The sequence below is a fragment of the Bombina bombina genome, chromosome 1 (assembly GCF_027579735.1).
Source record: "Bombina bombina isolate aBomBom1 chromosome 1, aBomBom1.pri, whole genome shotgun sequence".
NCBI classification, from domain to species: domain Eukaryota; kingdom Metazoa; phylum Chordata; class Amphibia; order Anura; family Bombinatoridae; genus Bombina; species Bombina bombina.
This window is the reverse complement of record NC_069499.1, coordinates 491,464,270-491,483,911: the sequence shown is the minus strand read 5'-3', so window position 1 is coordinate 491,483,911 and position 19,642 is coordinate 491,464,270. Positions and strand designations below refer to the sequence as shown.

Here is a 19,642-nt window from a genome sequence, read left to right as displayed (position 1 = left end):
TTTTTTTAAACGTAAACTTTCACATCTGTAATGTAACATCAGAAATCTTTCATACAACTTATATTAAACATGGTACACATTATTTTATAGTGCTTTGTGTTATTATACTGATGCAGATACCACTGATCCGCCTATAACTAGCCCTCTTCTGGCTATATACCCATGTGCCTATGTCACTACTGTGTCTTTGTATAGTGCTTGGTGTTATTATACTGATGCAGATACCACTGATCCGCCTATAACTAGCCCTCTTCTGGCTATATACCCATGTGCCTATGTCACTACTGTGTCTTTGTATAGTGCTTGGTGTTATTATACTGATGCAGATACCACTGATCCGCCTATAACTAGCCCTCTTCTGACTATATACCCATGTGCCTATGTCACTACTGTGTCTTTGTATAGTGCTTGGTGTTATTATACTGATGCAGATACCACTGATCCGCCTATAACTAGCCTTCTTCTGGCTATATACCCATGTGCCTGTGTCACTACTGTGTCTTTGTATAGTGCTTTGTGTTATACTGATGCAGATACCACTGATCCGCCTATAACTAGCCCTCTTCTGGCTATATACCCATGTGCCTATGTCACTACTGTGTCTTTGTATAGTGCTGGGTGTTATTATACAGATGCAGATGCACATCCAGTATTTCACTCAAGGTTTATTTATTCCATAACTTATCAATGATCACCCAAATTGGGTATCGAAAATTCACACACAAAATCAAAGTAAAGAAAAAAGATGGCATTGAAAAACCTAATCCTATCAGGTAAAATATAGATAGACCTATATAGAATATTTTTGTGCAAATGTATACTGTCTGTTACATTTTTTTAATGTGACCCCATTCTATCATTACCAGCTCAGCTGATAAATATAAAGTCCCCTATCCCCTAATCTACCTTTTGTGCACATATGCTTAAAGAACCACAATAGAGTTACCATTCCTTTTTTTCCCCCCAAAAAATAAAAATAAAACCAGGGTGGTGATATACATTTTAAATGTTAATAGAATTTTTTTTGTTCTGTTAACATTTAAAATGTACATCACAACCCTGGTTTTATTTTTACTGTTCTTGAGGAACCACTGCTATAGTAGGCAAACAAAAGTAGACTTTCTTTCATCAGAGAAACTTACGCTAATAGTAATAAAATACTAGTCTACTAGTACTAATTATATTAGTAGTATTATTATTGCTATTATTTACAATTTGCAAATAAAAAGGCTTTGGCTGTTCATTCATTGTTAAAATCTGATTCCAATATTTAGTGAGGGAAGGTGATAATAAATAACTGATGTGTCGATCTAAATTTGCTAGCATAACCCCTTGGTTGTAAAAGAGGAATGTGCATACCATTTAGCCCCTTCTGACAACAAACTGACCCACCACAATAACCAAAATACTGCTAACCTAACACTAACAGTGTCTTAGGGCAAGTTTTTAGAACATGTATTGGCCTCATTTTTTTTACAAATTGTTTTTCAGAGAAGCATTTAAAAAAAAAAAAAAAAAAAGCTTATTGCAGTAATGCTAAAAGAACCTGAAATGTACTGGAATGTATTCTTTACACTCAACTTTTTTTTTTTTTTAAAGCAAGATAGTATACATAAACACACAAATGTATAGATTATATTAACACTGAGGGTGTGAGGACAGGAATGAAACATTTGTAAAGGAGAGGAGTTTTGGTAACACTGGACTGGAGAAATACTGGATTATCAGATAAAAATTACTGCAGAATTGAATTGTGGCCCCAGGGCGGCTTTGGCTAGGGACATGGAAGGACTCAGGAGTAAATTAATTTAGCGATTTCCACCCAGTAAGTGCCATAGTACAAATACAAATCTGCTTAAAGGGCCAGTATACACTGAGGACTATGATTTACATTCAGTGGGCTCATTACACAGACCTGCCCCTGCATTAATATTTCAATAGAGCCGAGCGGTGGTGTAGCGGTAGTGTGAGAAGAGGACTGAGTGAGAGCAGGAAAAGAGCGCACAACAAATGTTTACATTGCACACATCTCCTACTGCAGCGCATCACATCATTTTTGGAGACCGCAGACCGGCAATGTGTGCTGTATGCCTCAGCGGCGTATCACCTACAGCACGTCTTGGCTCTGTGATTTACATTCAGTGGGCTCATTGCACAGACCTGCCCCTGCATTAGTGTACAGCATGTGTAACCTCATCACCCACTTGCACAGCATTTCTCCGGTATATGGGATCTTGCAAGTCATCATGCTGTACATTAATGCAGGGGCAGGTCTGTGTAATGAGCCCACTGAATGTAAATCAGAGCTAAGACGTGCTGTAGGTGATACGCCGCTGAGGCATACAGCACACATTGCCGGTCTGCGGTCTCCAAGAATGATGTGATGCGCTGCAGTAGGAGATGTGTGTAACGTAAACATTTGTTGTGCGCTCTTTTCCTGTTCTCACTCAGCCCTCTTCTGACACCATCACCGCACCACCGCTCTGTGTTATTGAAATAACACAATAATAATAAAAAAAAATAAAAAAGCTTTTACTCCTTCTGCTTGCCCGCAGTAGGGCTAAAGTTTAAAAAAAACACATGCCCTGTGCCCAGAACTGACTTACCTCGCAGTCACAGAAGCCGTTCTGGCGGGTAAAAGTATCAATAATGATATTGCATCTAAAAAGTATCAATTTCAGGAGCAGAGCAGCCATTAGCCAATAATTTCAAAGTACTGTCTGCACTAAAAATGTGCCGGTTGTCCATTTGAAAGCACTGCACTGGCCAGAAAAAAAAAATTCCTGTTGAAGAAAAAATTCTCTGTTTAACAGACCTGGTCGTTCTTTCTGCGATATCGCAGATCACACTATGTTCTGCCTTGGGGTTCAGGGGTGGTAGCACTGGGCAGCCCAGCCTGGCCTCTACATTTAACCTACTTAGTGCCAACTTGTATATTTGTTTAAAAGTTCTAAAGGTCGTCATAAAGGGTAAGTAGGGGAACTTTGAGGCGGAACAACAGCAGCAACCATGTTATCACCTTGGTGTGTAGAAGACTCTGTCCTTTGTGAAAGGTCATCGGAAGAGCGTAAGCTAGAGAAGCTTTGAAATCCCAGGAGCAGTGGGATAGAGAGATTTAAATCGCCAAGAATATGGGTAGTGGGTGTCGGATAAAAGTAACTAAGTAATCAAGAATTTCTGTGTGAGACTTAAAAGGGTCACTTATAATACTAACATATAGAGAAAGGTGTGAGGATAAGCAAATCACAATCGTTAATAGAAAATGGTAGTGAGTTTATCAATGGGGAGATATAGATTGAAAGAGAGTAGGGTGTCACCGCTGCTGTCTTTGATGTGTATGTGGCTGAGCGGAAGATCTCCATATGATTGTGCATCAGGAGAGTCTGTATTGATGGGAAAACCGTGTTTCAGTGAAAGCCAGGTTAAAGGGATGGAAAATTAGGTTTCGGAAAGACATGAGCTTCTTGTTGTGAGCATTTCATAGTGCACAGGTAAACAGTGTGCCTGCATTTGAGAGATTCTGGATAGAAATCAGTTTTTTTTCATAATAATTGTGTTTTGTGAGCTGTTTGGAAATGATGGTAAAATATGAGACTTGAGTTTTTTTATTTATGTATTTATTTCCACATTATCTGCAATAGCAATGTACGGCAGTTTTGTGTAGCATTTCTTTGTAGAGAAGGTGAGAGAAGCGCAACAAGGATCTAAGTGTAGATTAAAAGATTCTTTAATAAATGAGCCCCATGCACATAATACAGGCTACTCACAAGATGGCAGATAAACACAGGCACATCAACTGTAAAGATATATCCTCATACAGATTTAGGTGATAAACGATGTCTGCAGCTGAATACTTTCTATTATAACAAATACTGGCTGTGTACTTCCAAGCAAGCCGGCTACAGCAGGTGGAACCTGAGTACTTGTGAACACACCCTGTCTAGCCGTAGGGCAATGCCAAAACTATATGTGTTGCCCTCGGCTCTACTGATGCTTGCAACACACTACAAGCAATCAGTGCTTCACAGGGAAAAAGATAACTTGACGTACGTTTCGTTCCTTAAACACAGGAACTTTTTTTTTGTATTTCCAAATAGAAAAAAATCATTTTAAACAATAAACTGCTTTATTAGCCATAAATATGTTTTTAACAAACTAATTTTACTTACTTTAATTTAAATTTTTTTTTAATAGAAAATACCGCTTCCTAAGAAAGTATCCAGACTTTATCCAGCATATGAACTGTATCTGTACGGTGAAGGCATTTATGCTGCAAGAAACAAAAATATGACATTCAGTGGAATTCCAGTTTTGTTCATTCCAGGAAACGCTGGGAGTTACAAGCAAGGTAAATGTTGAAAAAAGCCTCCAAGTACAAAACTAAATTTAGATGCATTGGCAACAATAAATACAACATGGAGCGAGTGTCCACAGTGAATTATGTAAATAGTTACTTTAAAAATACTTTAATTAAAAAAATGTACGCTTACCTGATAAATTCATTTCTTTCTTGATGGTGAGAGTCCACAAGCCATTACTCCTGGCCACTTGGTGTAGGCAAAGATTCCCAAAGCTCTAAGCGCACTTAAAGGGACAGTATACACTCATTTTCATATAACTGCATGTAATAGACACTACTATAAAGAACAAGATGCACAGATACTGATATAAAAATCCAGTATAAAACTGTTTAAACACTTACTTAGAAACTCTCAGTTTAGCTCTGTTAAAAAAGGTAGCTAGAAAGCCCACTGCAAGTGGGAAATAAGTCCCTCCCCCCCCCCCTCCCCCTTCTTTTGCATATGTAAAGACCCTTTACACAACCAGAAGCAAGCTGGAGAAGGTAGCTGATGGTATTCACATAAAACTTTGGGGCTTGGTTAGGAGTCTGAAAATCAGAGCAATGTTATTTAAAAATAAGCAAAACTATACATTTAAAAAAAAAAAAACTTTATGGGCTATATAAATAGATCATCTACAAAACATTTATGCAAAGAAAACAATGAGTGTATAATGTCCCTTTAAACAGATCCAGTAAAGCTTTATGCTGGTTAAAAAAGCATTGTCTATAGTCTCCAGGAGGGAGTCACATTGTAAGCTTTTAAATGGGGTATACATAACGCCATTCCAGTTAAATACATGGTTCCCAGAAAAACTAAATTTATGCTTACCTGATAAATTTCTTTCCGGACATGGAGAGTCCACAACGTCATTCCAATTACTAGTGGGATATTCAACTCCTGGCCAGCAGGAGGAGGCAAAGAGGCACCCCAGCAAAGCTGTTAAGTGTAACTTCCCTTACCTATAATCCCCAGTCATTCAGCCGAAGGAAAATGGAAAAAGAAGAAACACAAGGATTTACTCAAAAAACTGCCAAATTATAATGAAAAGGAGTGGGGTCATGGACTCTCCATGTCTGGAAATAAATAAATTTATCAGGTAAGCATAAATTTTGTTTTCTTTCCTATGACATGGAGAGTCCACAACGTCATTCCAATTATTAGTGGGAACCAATACCCAAGCTAGAGGACACGGAATGAACAGTGAGTGAGAACAAGGCAGGAGAACCTAAACAGAAGACACAACCGCTTGAAGAACCTTTCTCCCAAAAAAGGCCTTGGCTGAGGCAAAAGTATCAAATTTATAGAATTTGGGAAAAGTATGCAAAGAGAACCATGTTGCCGCCTTGCAAATCTGTTCCAGAGAAGCTTCATTTATGAAAGCCCAATAAGAGGAGACAGCCCTAGTCGAATGAGCCGTAATTCTCTCAGGAGGCTGCTGACCAGCAGTCTCATAAGCAAATCGAATCATACATTTATGCAAAGAAAAAATGAATGTATAATGTCCCTTTAAAGGCACAGTCTACACCAGAATTTTTATTGTTTAAAAAGATAGATAATCCCTTTTTATTACCCATTCCCCAGTTTTGCATAACCAACACAGTTAAAATTAATATTTGTTTTACCTCTGTGATAACCTTGTATCTAAGCCTCTGCAGACTCCCTTATCTCTTAGTATTTTTGACAGACATGCAGTTTAGCCAATCAGTGCAGACTCCTAAATAACTCCACGGGAGTGAGCACAATATTTATCTTTGGCACATCAGCTAGTACTGTCTAACTGTGAAAAACTTTCCAAATGCTCTGAGCTAAGGCAGTTTTCAACGGTTTAGAAATCAGTTTGAGCCTACCTAGGTTTAACTTTTCAAAAATACCACCAAGGGAACAAAGCAAGTTTAATGCTAAAAGTCAATTGGAAAGTTGTTTAAAATTGCATGCCCTATATGAATCATGAAAGTTTAATTTTGACTTTAATCCCTCCCTCCTCTCTGTTATTCCAGTCTGACATATAGCCAAAACAATACAATAAGGGGGTGCTCTATAGAAAAAAAGGATAAATGTAGTGATATTCTCTATTTAGTTAAGTATGCAATACCACACCACAAATAATTGGTACAAGTGTAGGTATACAACTAGATCAAGCCCAAAATTCCAGAGGTGGTTATTCAAAGGAAGTCCCAAAAGAGAGTCCCAAATCTTGAGTCCACAGAAGATATAGGATATCGACAATATTTGATTAATATGATCAGTATGGTACAGTTGAACGGCTGCTCTCCTCCTCACAGGATTGACCAGAACTGCAAAGAAATAGGAGAACAAGAGGGGCGCCTCATGTGTGTATCAGTATGCCAAACAGAGATAAGAAAAGCCAAATGGATACTCGCATTTGGCCCAAGTACACTTATGTACTGGTAGATGCGGGCCGGTAACTTGGGGTGTACCAGTTAACCCTCTCCAAACGTATGTAGATTGATGGCAGGGGGATCCTGCTATATTCAAGAAAGTGATGGATCTATGGCAGTAGTGCAGACTGATCAAGAAGGTGGTAAACCAAAGCTTGTATAAAACAAGTTAGTCTAATAAAAACACCATTAAAAACATTTCACAAGCAATGGTATAGAATGCAACGCGTTTCTCAGCCCCGGCTTGGGCTGTTTCATCAGGCATAACACACCTTCTAACTGTCAATCTATTTAAACATAACTCTAATCAATAGTAGATAAGAACACACCCATAATGGGCGTGTGTAGGTAAAACATCCTTAATTAGTATATTTATTTACAATCAACAATTTATGAATGGATCAAGCGCACAATAAAAAAGAAAGTGTAGTAAGACCAACATTATAATCATCACATCATAGATATACAATAACAATCATTTCAATATTTCATGAAACACCCTATTGTGTTCTTATGCATAGCCATTAAACGTATTTTTGTTTTAGTCCATCATAAATTTCCCACTTTATGCATGCATTCATCCTAAACCCTAATCCTATTCCTCCTGAGAGATCCAGATCAAATTTAACTTTTGATATACCTATAGTTCATAATAGACACCAAATCTTAGTTGTTTTAATTAACAGTCATGTTTGTATGTGTTACTCAGTGAGATCTTTCTCATGTTTTTACTTATATGTAACAAATGATCATAAAATATAGATACCTGTTAAATGCTACTATGTCTATAAGATCGATATGATGTCCAAATGGTAACGACCCCCTCGTATTTGGTATGAATATAGACAAAACCGGAGTGATGGAAGCGCTTGTGTATTCAAATACTAAATCTCAGTTAGACCTTGCATTATGGCGCTATTAAGCCAATCATGTCTCTATTGTATAACACTATCCACCTGTGCATTTGGCGATATTGAGCCAATTGCGTCTCTATTATAAAACATCCCTCACTAATATAGAGACGCAATTGGCTCAATTTTGCCAAATGCACAGATTAACCGGTGGATAGTGTTATACAATAGAGAGACATGATTGGCTTAATAGCGCCATAATGCACGGTCTAACCGATGTTTAGTGTTTGAATACACAGACGCTTCCATCACTCCGGTTTTGTCTATATTCATACCAAATACGAGGGGGTCGTTACCATTTGGACATCATATCAATCTTATAGACATAGTAGCATTTAACAGGTATCTATATTTTGTGATCATTTGTTACATATAAGTAAAAACATGAGAATGATCTCACTGAGTAACGCATACAAACACTCGTTACGTGACTGTTAATTAACCCTTTCGTGTCAGGGTTAAAGTGCCTACATCGGAACAACTGTTCCGATGTAGACAAATTGAAACCACACGATCGCGAGATTTCAATTATTGGATCGCATCTGGGGGGCGTCCCTACAACCCTAGGAATGCCCCCAAGACCGCGATCAAGTCCTGACAGCACAGAAGGCTTCAGGACAGCCGTTAGCTATGACGTTCTATTCCGTTTAAAGCCAAGCCTAATTATGACGAAATAGAACGGCATAAAGGCTTTAAAAAGTTAAAACAACTAAGATTTTGTGTTTATTATGAACTAGAGGTATATCAAAAGTTAATTTGATCTGGATCTCTCAGGAGGAATAGGATTAGGGTTTAGGATGAATGCATGCATAAGGTGGGAAATTTATGATGGACTAAAACAAAAATAAGTTTAATGGCTATGTATAAGAACACAATAGGGTGTTTCATGAAATATTGAAATGATGATTGTTATTGTATATCTATGATGTGATGATTATAATGTTGGTCTTACTACACTTTCTTTTTTATTGTGCGCTTGATTCATTCATAAATTGTTGATTATAAATAAATATACTAATTAAGGATGTTTTACCTACACACGCCCATTATGGGTGTGTTCTTATCTACTATTGGTTAGAGTTATGTTTAAATAGACAGTTAGAAGGTCTGTTATGCCTGATGAAACAGCCCATGCTGGGGCTGAGAAACACGTTGCATTCTATACCATTGCTTGTGAAATGTTTTTAATAAACTAACTTGTTTTATACAAGCTTTGGTTTACCACCTTCTTGAGCAGTCTGCACTACTGCCATAGATCCATCACTTTCTTGAATATAGCAGGATCCCCCTGCCATCAATCTACATACGTTTGGAGAGGGTTAGCTGGTACACCCCAAGTTACCGGCCCGCATCTACCAATACATAAGTACCAGTACGTAAGTGTACTTGGGCCAAATGTGAGTATCCATTTGGCTTTTCTTATCTCTGTTTGTTTGGCATACTGATACACACATGAGGCGCCCCTCTTGTTCTCCTATTTCTTTGACATATAGCCAAGAAAGGAGAAGTAGTAGGAGGTAAGCATAATTTTTTTTTTCTTTCATAAGGTGGTGAGAGTCCATGAGCAATTACTCCTGGGAACTAATACTCAAGCTGTGGAGTCAACGAGTAATTAGATGGGACAACTTTTTTTTAAGGCAGGCGCCTAATTACTAGACATTGCTGCCAGAAGGACTTTAGAAAATGTATGTTGATGCATTGAAAATGTATTCAATATAAGTCTAATTCTTGAAATTCCAAGAAGAGAAAACTGATCTTCAAAAATTTTCAATAATGCGTTTTGGAAAAAAAACTTTCCAAGTAAACCTTGTTGATCCTTGAGATTTAGCCAAAAATATACAGAAATGGATCTAGCCCTCTGACCTTTACTTTGGACCAAGGGACAAACAAATTAAAATATTTTCTAATTATTTAATTAGCATTCTAATGCTCTTACAATATCTAAATTAAGTAAGAGGCCATCAAATTAAATCTTTGGATTAGGACAAGGAGATGGGCTATAATCTCCTGATTAATGTTATATCCGAAAAAATCTTTTTAGGTAAAAATCATATTGAGTCCTTAAAAATTGTCGTATTTTTTTATAAAAATAAGACAAGAAAATTCAAAAAGTCTTTCGGCAAAAGCAACAAAAACTTTTAAGACAGAAGCTAAATATCCAAAGCATGCAAGTTCTAAAAGAGAAACCTCCTAAATCTTGTAAAAAAAAAAAAAAAATTAATGTTCCGTAGAGGAGAAATTGCATTAAACACTGGCTATATCCTGACTAAACCTGAACAAAGCTTAGATTTTAAGACATTTAGCAATTTTCCTGTAGTATGAAATAGAAGAAGCTGAAATATGACTATTTAAAGAGTTAGCAGATAAGTCGGTATCCAAACCAACTTGAAAAAATAAGAATTCTTGTCTCAACAGATTGTATTAGACAGTCGGTCGAGAGAATCTCGCTCTCTTGGTGGCTCTGTTTAGATCATCTGTTGCTTCTTAAGACCGGATGGGGAGCTGTTTGGGGTGCCAGGAAGGCACAGGGTTTGTGGACTCAGTAGGAGTCCTCCATCCCGATCAATATTTTGGAACTACGGGCAATTTTCAAGGCCTTGAAGTCTTGGCCACTTCTGGGTTCGTCCCAGTTTATCAGATTCCAATCAGACAATAAAACCTTGTGGCTTACATCAACCATCGGAGGGGGACGAGAAGTTCCTTGACGATGAAGGAAGTATCTCAGATTCTGGAGTGGGCGGAGGCCTACAGCTGTTCGCTGTCAGCGATCCACATTCCGGGTGTGGACAACTGGGAGGCGGATTTTCTCAGCAGGCGATTCTTCCATCCAGGAGAATAGTCTCTCCATCCCGAGGTGTTTGCAGAGAAGTGCAGCAAGTGGGGGAAGCCGGAGATAGATTTCATGGCGTCCAGTCTCAATACCAAGCTACCCAGGTACGGGTCAAGGCATCCCCTAGCGGATCTAATAGATGCACTAGCGGTGCCCTGGAGGTTCAAACTCTTATATCTTTTTCCTCCATTACCGCTTCTTCCTCGAGTGGTGGCCCGCATCAAGCAGGAGCGGGTATCGGTAATCCTGATTGCTCCATCGTGGCCGCGAAGGACGTGGTTTACGGATCTAGTGGGGATGTCCTCATCTCCTCCGTGGAAGTTACCTTGTCGCAGAGACCTGCTGATACAAGGTCCATTTGTTCATCAAAATCTAGATTCTCTCTGAGGCTGACTGCATGGGGATTGAACACTTAGTCTTAGCCAAGAGAGGTTTCTATGAGAGTGTCATTGATACTCTTATTCAAGCTTGTAAACCAGTTACTCTGCGTATCTACCACAAGGTGTGGAGGACCTACTTATTCTGGTGTGAAGAGCATGGTTTTTCCTGGCACAAAGTTAAGGTTGCCAGGATCTTATCTTTTCTCCAGGATGGGCTGGAGAAGGGCCTTTCTGCTAGTTCCCTGAGGGGACAGATTTCAGTCGGTTTTATTGCAGACGTGCAGTCCTTTGTTAAGGCTCTGATTAGGGTCAGACCTGTGTTTAGATCTGGGACTCCCCCTTGGAGCCTAAATCTTGTTCTTCGGGTTTTGCAACAGGTTCCGTTTGAGCCTCTGCATTCCGTTGACATTAAATTGTTATCTTGGAAAGTTCTATCTTTATTGGCTATTGCCTCTGCGCGCAGAGTTTCTGAGATCTCTGCTTTGCATTGTGAGCCCCCTTATCTGATTTTTCATGCAGATAAGACAGTTTTACCTACTAAATTAGGTTTTCTTCCTAAGGTTGTGTCAGTTCGCTACCTTGTGTCTTAATCCTCCTTCATCGAAGGAACGCTTACTTCAAGATGCGAACCACATCCAAATTGTGAAGTTCTATATTCAAGCTACTAAGGAGTTTAGACAATCGTCCTCTTTGTTTGTTGTCTATTCGGGGAAGCGTAAGGGGCAGAAGGCTACTTTGACTTCCCTATCTTTTTGGTTAAGGAGTGTCATCCGCTTAGCTTACGGGATAGCATCGTCTGCCTGAAAGGATAACAGCTCATTCCACTAGAGCAGTGGCTTCCTCTTGGGCCTTTAAGAATGAGGCCTCTATGGATCAGATTTGTAAGGCGGCTACCTGGTCCTCCTTACATACTTTTTCAAAATTTTGATGTTTTTGCTTTGGCTGAAGTCGTTTTCTGAGAGAAAAGTTTTACAGGCTGTGGTGCCCTCAGCATAGGGTCCGCCTCTTCCTTTTTGTTCCCTCCCGTTATTCATTCAGTGTCCTCTGGAGCTTAGGTATAGTTTTTCCAACAGTAAGGAATTAAGCTGTGGACTCTCCCTATCTTAGGAAGGAAAACTTAATTTCTTTCATTTAATTGGCAAGAGTCCATGAGCTAGTGACGTATGGGATATACAATCCTACCAAGAGGGGCAAAGTTTTCCAAACCTCAAAATGCCTATAAATACACCCCTCACCACACCCACAATTCAGATTTACAAACTTTGCCTCCTATGGGGGTGGTGAAGTAAGTTTGTACTTGTTTTTTATGATTTCTATTGTGATAAGCACTTCTAAGCATTATGAAGCCCAATTCCTCTCAGAGTACAGTGTTTGTCAGAGGGATGTGAAGAGAGTGTCGCCTATTGATTTTATGGTTTTCCTCGCGGGAAATCTTTTCAAAGGTTCTTTGTTATCGGTGGTTGGGATTCATTTCCTACCTCCCTTTTCAGATTGACGATATACTCTTATATACCATTACCTCTGCTGATACTTTTTCAGTACTGGTTTGGCTATCTGCTATATGTGGATGGGTGTCTTTCAGTAAGTATGTTTTCATTATTTAAGACACTCTCTCAGCTATGGGTTGGCACTTTGTTTTAATATAAAGTTTTAAATATATGTATTTTACTTTATATTTGCCATGAGTCAGGTCTGTGTATATTTCCTTTTGCAGACTGTCAGTTTCAGTTTGGGAAGCATGTTTTAGGAAGTTATTTTTCTTACCTGGGGTATAGTCCTTTTTTTCAAATTGACTGTGTTTCTTAAAATTTTGCGGGCAAAATTAGGCTTGCGAGGTCGCAAAATGCTGTTATTGCGTCATTCTTGGCGCAATAATTTTTTGGTGCGAAGGTACGTATTTGACGCAAGTTCGTCATTTCTGGTGTCTTAGTTGACGCCAGGTTTCCTTGCACAAGGTTGCGTCTGTTATGACACGAGTTCAGTCATTTCCGGATGTTGTTGGCGCCCAAAAAATTTTCAACTTCCTTTTGCGTCATGCATAATACTTGGCGCCAAAAAATGTAGTTTATTTTTCAACCCACTTCCTATATGCCTATTGCCTTCTATATGTTTAGACTGCTATGCTGTTTGCATTTTTTCCCATTCCTGAATCTGCCATATAAGCAAATTGTAAATTTTGCTTTAATGTTGTTTTTTCATTTGCATTTTGCAAGATGTCTCAATCTGATCCTGTCTCAGAAGCAACTATTGGAACCCTGCTGCCTGATCACAGTTCTACCAAAGCTAAGTGTATCTGTTGTAAGTTAGCTGAGATTATATCTCCAGCTGTAGTATGTAACAGTTGTCATGATAAGCTTTTGCACGCAGAAAACGTTTCCATCAGTACTAGTACCGTTTCTGTTGTTCCTTCAACATCTAATGTACATGATAGCCCTGTTGATATGAAAAATTATATTGCTGAAGGCTTTGTCTGCTATTCCGCCTTCTAATAAACGTAAAAGGTCTTTTAAAACTTCTCATAAAATTGATGAAATTTCTAATGACCGACAACATACTGAAATATCCTCCTCTGATGAGGATCTCTCTCTGATTCAGAAGATCCTACCTCAGACATTGACACTGATAAAGCTCAAGATTGAGTATAATCGTTCCTTGTTAAAAGAAGTGTTGGTTACTTTGGATATTGGGGAGTCTAGTCCTCTGTCATGTGTCTTGGTTGTGGGATCATGTCTCTTTAAGGGAAGTCTATAAATTCCCAGGATTCCTATGGCTTATTGCCAATAGTTCTAAGTGGTGTAGCAAAAGGGTTCTCTGCACTGAACCGGTATATCCCCCAAGAACATTCAACAGCTCTTCAGCTGTCTAAAGCCTGCAAATCTTTCCACACTATAGTTGGATTTAAAGACATTAACATTGGAACTGTTTTCAGCCATTTATTTCAACATTCAAAACCAACAAACTTTCTCATCTGTGTTATATTTCCATTTATCAAGGACTACAGAGATTGTAGACAAGGTATTTCCTAACAATTTATATACACAGTTCTCATACAACTTATCCTCTCTAAAGTTGACTTTATATTATCTTTATCACGCTAATTGGATTGTTTGTTTCTACTGCGTGCTAGAGAGCATTGTACACTCTCCCTTCACAGAGCCTGTCAGCGTTTCCACGCATCTCATTGGTTTGATACCACACCCAATTTCATTGATGTTAACTTGATTAAAAATAATAAAATACCACTGCAAAAGAAAAATACTCCAATCTCCATCTGTGTTATTGATGGTTCCGTTGTTACTCTCATTACTCATGAAACTGTTCCATTAATGATGATTACTTCCACAGGTCATTCTGAGTTGATTACTTTCAATGTTATTCCATCTACTCTTTTCCCGCTAGTACTAGGTTTAGGATGGCTACAGAAACATCAACCCAATATCTTCTGGAAGGAATTACGTGTTGAGTTCATATCCATGTACTGTAAAGAAAATTGTATTCCTTATCAAACCTCTAGTCAAGCTGAAGTAGTACTTAACCTCAACATACCAGATGTTTACAAGGATTATATTGATGTGTTTGATAAGAAAGAAGCCGACACTTTACCACCTCACCGCATCTATGATTGCCCCATAGAATTACTACCTGGGTCCTCAATTCCATTCGGGCACATATACCCACTCTCACAACCCGAACTTGAACATCTGAAGATTTATTTGGACGAAAACCTAAAGAAAGGTTTTATCAGACCGTCAACTTCTCCTGCAGGTGCTGATATTTTTTTTGTCAAGAACAAAGATAATTCTCTTCGACCAATTATAGACTATCGTCAACTTAACAACAGGACCATTAAGAATAAGTATCCTCTACCATTGATTCCAGAGATGGTTGAGAGGCTTAGCGAAGCAAAGATATATACAAATCTTGATCTAAGAGGTGCCTATAATCTTGTACGCATTCGTAAGGGTGATGAGTGGTTGACTGCTTTCCGGACACGCTATGGCCTTTTTGAATATCTCGTGATGCCTTTTGGCCTATGTAACGCCCCAGCCACGTTCCAATGTTTCATCAATGACATCTTCAGAGACCTGTTGGACTTGTGCTTGGTGGTATATTTAGACGACATCCTTATATATTCAAGAGATTTACAAGAACATCAGAAGCATGTTCGTTGGGTTTTGGATAGACTTCACACTCATCATCTCTTCGCAAAACCTGAAAAATGTCTGTTCCATGTTACAGAACTCTCCTTCTTAGGGTTTCAAATCACACCAAAAGGACTAAGAATGGAAGATAACAAAGTTGATGCTATCATAAACGTTTCATTGGGTTTTCTAATTTCTACCGGAAATTTATCAAAGGTTTCTCCCAGATTGTTAAACCCCTCACTATTCTCACCGGTAATCAGTCAAGTTTTGTTTGAAATGAAGAGGCACAAGCAGCTTTTTCGTTACTCAAGAAATCATTTTCCTCAGCTCCCTTACTTCATTTTCCTAACCCAGATTTACCTTATATCCTTGAAGTTGATGCTTCTAACTATGCAATTGGCGCCATACTATCCCAACAGGATTCACCCTCTGATCCTATTCATCCAGTGGCATTCTTTTCAAAATTAATGTCAGCTCCCGAGAGGAATTACTCCATAGGAGAGAAAGAACTCTTAGTCATTAGGAAGTCATTAGAACACTGGCGTCATCTATTAGAAGGTACTACTATTCCCATAACCATCTATACCGACCACCGTAACCTTGAATACCTACAATCAAGTAAGACTCTTTCTGCAAGACAACTCAGATGGAGTTTGTATTTCACCAGATCCAATTTCCATATAACCTATCGTCCAGGTTCAAAGAATGGCAAAGCTGATGCTCTTTCAAGATCACCAAAACCTCCTACAGATGATATTCCACCACAAACAATTCTTTCTCCAAAACATTTCCTTGGTCTTACTCATCTTTCTAATGATGCTATTCATTCCTCTCAACAACAAGATAATTCTTTACCAAACGAGATTCTACATATGGGCAATGATGGGTTGTACTATTATGAAGACAAGATTTACATTCCACCTAACCTCAGGTCTACTTTGACTGAAACTCACCATGATTCTCCTCTAGCAGGACACCCTGGTATGGCAAGAACTATCGAATTGATCAGAAGGAATTATTGGTGGCCTAACATGACCTCTTATGTGAAGGATTTCATGAATTCATGTCAGATTTGTGCCACCCTAAAACCGCAGAAATTCCGTCCATATGGTTTCCTAAAACCTCTACCCATACCTTCACGTCCATGGAACACGGTTGGAATGGATTTTTTTGTTGATTTGCCACCCTCATCTAATTACAATACAATTTTAGTAGTCGTGGACTTACTCACAAAGATGGCACATTTCATTCCGTACAAAAAACTTCCTACTGCATCACAAACTGCTCATTTATTCATGAAAGAAGTGGTTAGATTACATGGTATACCTAATATCATTGTTACGGATTGGGGTACTCAGTTCACCTCAAAGTTCTGGAAAGAACTTTGTTCCATACTTAAAATTAAACACCGTTGCAGCACTGCCTACCACCCCAGACAAATGGGCAGACGGAGAGGGTAAACCAGTGGTTGGAACAGTATATACGCTGTTACTGTTCTTTCCAACAGGACCATTGGTCAGATAGTTTATATACTGCAGAGTTTGCATATAACAATTTACAGAATGCTTCCACTAAATGTTCCCCGTTTTTCGCTAACTATGGATTCCATCCAGTTTTCCAGTTATATACTCATTCACCAACCTCTTCTCCTCATGTTGATGATACCGTTAATTCACTTGCTGATACCTTCTTACAACTACAGGAGAACATTAAAGCAGCACAGGATCGACAAAAATATTATTATGATAGCAAAAGAAGATGTCCTCCTAAGTACAAAGTAGGTGACAAAGTGTGGTTATCAATCAAGCATTTAAAATTGAAAACACCTTCCAAAAAGTTTTCTCAGTTGTTCGTTGGACCTTTTACAATAACTGCTATCGTAAACGAGAATGCTGTTAAATTGGATCTGCCATCAAGCTATCGTATTCATTCGATATTTCATGTCTCGCTCCTTAAACCGTTCTATCCAACCAGACAGCAGACATCTGTTGATATACCCAGCCAAATCTTGAATGATTAAGACATTTATGAAGTCGTCTATCTTGGATTCTCGTTGGCAAAACGGTTCTTTACAGTATTTGGTGCGCTGGAAAGGTTTCTCCTCTGAGGACGATACTTGGGAACCTTCTTCTCATCTTAATGCTTCCCGTTTGGTTTCCCGTTTCCACCAATCTCATCCAGATAAGCCTGCTCCGTTGGCTGCGGTGCAGCCCCTTTGACGGGGGGACCTGTCATGTGTCTTGGTTGTGGGATCATGTCTCTTTAAGGGAAGTCTATAAATTCCCAGGATTCCTATGGCTTATTGCCAATAGTTCTAAGTGGTGTAGCAAAAGGGTTCTCTGCACTGAACCGGTATATCCCCCAAGAACATTCAACAGCTCTTCAGCTGTCTAAAGCCTGCAAATCTTTCCACACTATCGTTGGATTTAAAGACATTAACATTGGAACTGTTTTCAGCCATTTATTTCAACATTCAAAACTAACAAACTTTCTCATCTGTGTTATATTTCCATTTATCAAGGACTACAGAGATTGTAGACAAGGTATTTCCTAACAATTTATATACACAGTTCTCATACAACTTATCCTCTCTAAAGTTGACTTTATATTATCTTTATCACGCTAATTGGATTGTTTGTTTCTACTGTGTGCTAGAGAGCATTGTACACTCTCCCTTCACAGAGCCTGTCAGCGTTTCCACGCATCTCATTGGTTTGACACCACACACCCCCAGGGTTACGTCACAAGCTCTCCGCTGCACTCTCATTCACAGACAAACTCTGAAACACGAAGAATCGCTTATCTAAGCATAACATCATAAATAACTCAAGATAAAACAGTCATTTAAAGCTATACTATCAGCTTTAACTCATCGTTCTCAGCACTTACTAAACTTGAATGAACTGCTCCTTTGTGCTTTAATTACAAGTCAACAGTTAACTATTTCCTCTCCTGTAACCAACTAATCAGGAGACATCCAAACATTTTCCTTCTTTTTCTCTCTGAGGTTAACTCTGCAGTTGTGATTCAATTAGAGAGATTACTTGATTACTGAATTAAGTATTTGTTACCTTACATCCTCTTTATATCAAAACTAGTAAACCTTTAAATTCTGTTTATAAACCTTCTGTTGTTACTCCTGAGGTTTTTCCAGTTCCTGATGCTATTTCTGATGTGATTGCTAAGAAATACATTAAGCCTGGTACTTCTTTCATTCCTTCTTCTATGTTTAAAAGGTTGTACCCTTTGCCAGTGGCTAGATTAGAGTTTTGGGAAAAAGTCCCCCCAAAAAGTTGATGGGGCTATTTCTACTCTTGCCAAACGTACTACTATTCCTATGGAAGACAGTACTTCTTTTAAAGATCCTTTAGATAGGAAACTTGAATCTTATCTAAGGAAAGCTTATTTATATTCTGGCTATATTTTCTTTCTTTCTTTCTTTCTCTCTCTCTCTTTCTCTTTCTCTCTTTCTTTCTTTCTTTCTTTCTTTCTCTCTCTTTCTCTCTCTTTCTGTCTTTCTCTCTTTCTCTCTCTTTCTCTCTTTTTCTCTCTTTTTCTCTCTTTCTCTCTTTCTCTCTTTCTCTTTTTTTTCTCTCTTTTTCTCTCTTTTTCTCTCTTTCTCTCTTTCTCTCTTTCTCTTTTTTTTCTCTCTCTTTCTCTTTTTTTTCTCTCTCTCTTTCTCTCTTTTTTTTCTCTCTCTCTTTCTCTCTCTCTCTCTCTCTCTCTCTCTCTCTCTTTTTTTTCTCTTTCTCTCTTTCTTTCTTTCTTTCTTTCTTTCTTTCTTTCTTTCTCTCTTTCTCTCTCTTTTTTTCTTCTCTCTTTCTCTCTCTTTTTTTCTTCTCTCTTTCTCTCTCTTTTTTTCTTCTCTCTTTCTCTCTCTTTTTTTCTTTTTTTCTCGCTCTCTCGCTCTCTCTCCAGCAAATCAGGTAAAGGCTCAGACCTTTCTGAAGTGTGTTTAAGATCTAGAGCTTTCATTGGTAATAATTCCAGTTCCGTTTCAGGAACAGGGTCTGGGGTTTTATTTGAATCTATTCATTGTCCCCAAGAAAGAGAAAATTAATTCAGGCCAGTTCTGGATCTGACGTTTTTGAATCGTTTTGTAAGAGTCTAAACTTTCAAGATGGTGACTATGAGGACTATTTTGCCTTTTATTCAGCAAGGTCATTATATGTCCACGATAGACTTACAGGATGCATATCTTCACATTCCAATTCATCCAGACCACTATCGGTTTCTGAGATTCTCTTTTCTAGATAAGCATTACCAATTTGTTGCTCTTCCATTTGGCCTAGCAACAGCTCCAAGGATCTTTTCGAAGGTTCTCGGTGCCCTTCTATCTGTAATCAGAGAGCAGGGTATTGCAGTGTTTCCTTATTTGGACGAGATCTTGGTACTAGCTCAGTCTTTACATTTAGCCGAATCTCACATGAATCAACTAGTGTTGTTTCTTCAAAGACATAGTTGGAGGATCAATTTACCAAAGAGTTTCTTGATTCCTCAGACCAAGGGTCACCTTTTTAGGTTTCCAGATAGATTCAGTGTCCATGACTCTGTCTTTAACAGACAAGAGACAAATGAAATTTGGTTTCAGCTTGTCGAAAATCTTCAGTCTCAATCATTCCCTTCAGTGGCTA

General features: G+C 38.5%; 1 protein-coding gene across 1 annotated transcript in view; it reads left to right on the top strand.

The window, feature by feature from the left end:
* The window catches only part of PGAP1 (post-GPI attachment to proteins inositol deacylase 1), a 703,705-nt gene that overhangs the window by 43,830 nt on the left and 640,233 nt on the right, over window positions 1-19,642 (top strand). Inside the window, exon 3 of the mRNA XM_053698557.1 lies at window positions 4,195-4,348. Within this exon, the coding sequence (XP_053554532.1) occupies window positions 4,195-4,348 (154 nt within the window). The remainder of the gene's footprint in view (window positions 1-4,194; window positions 4,349-19,642) is intronic.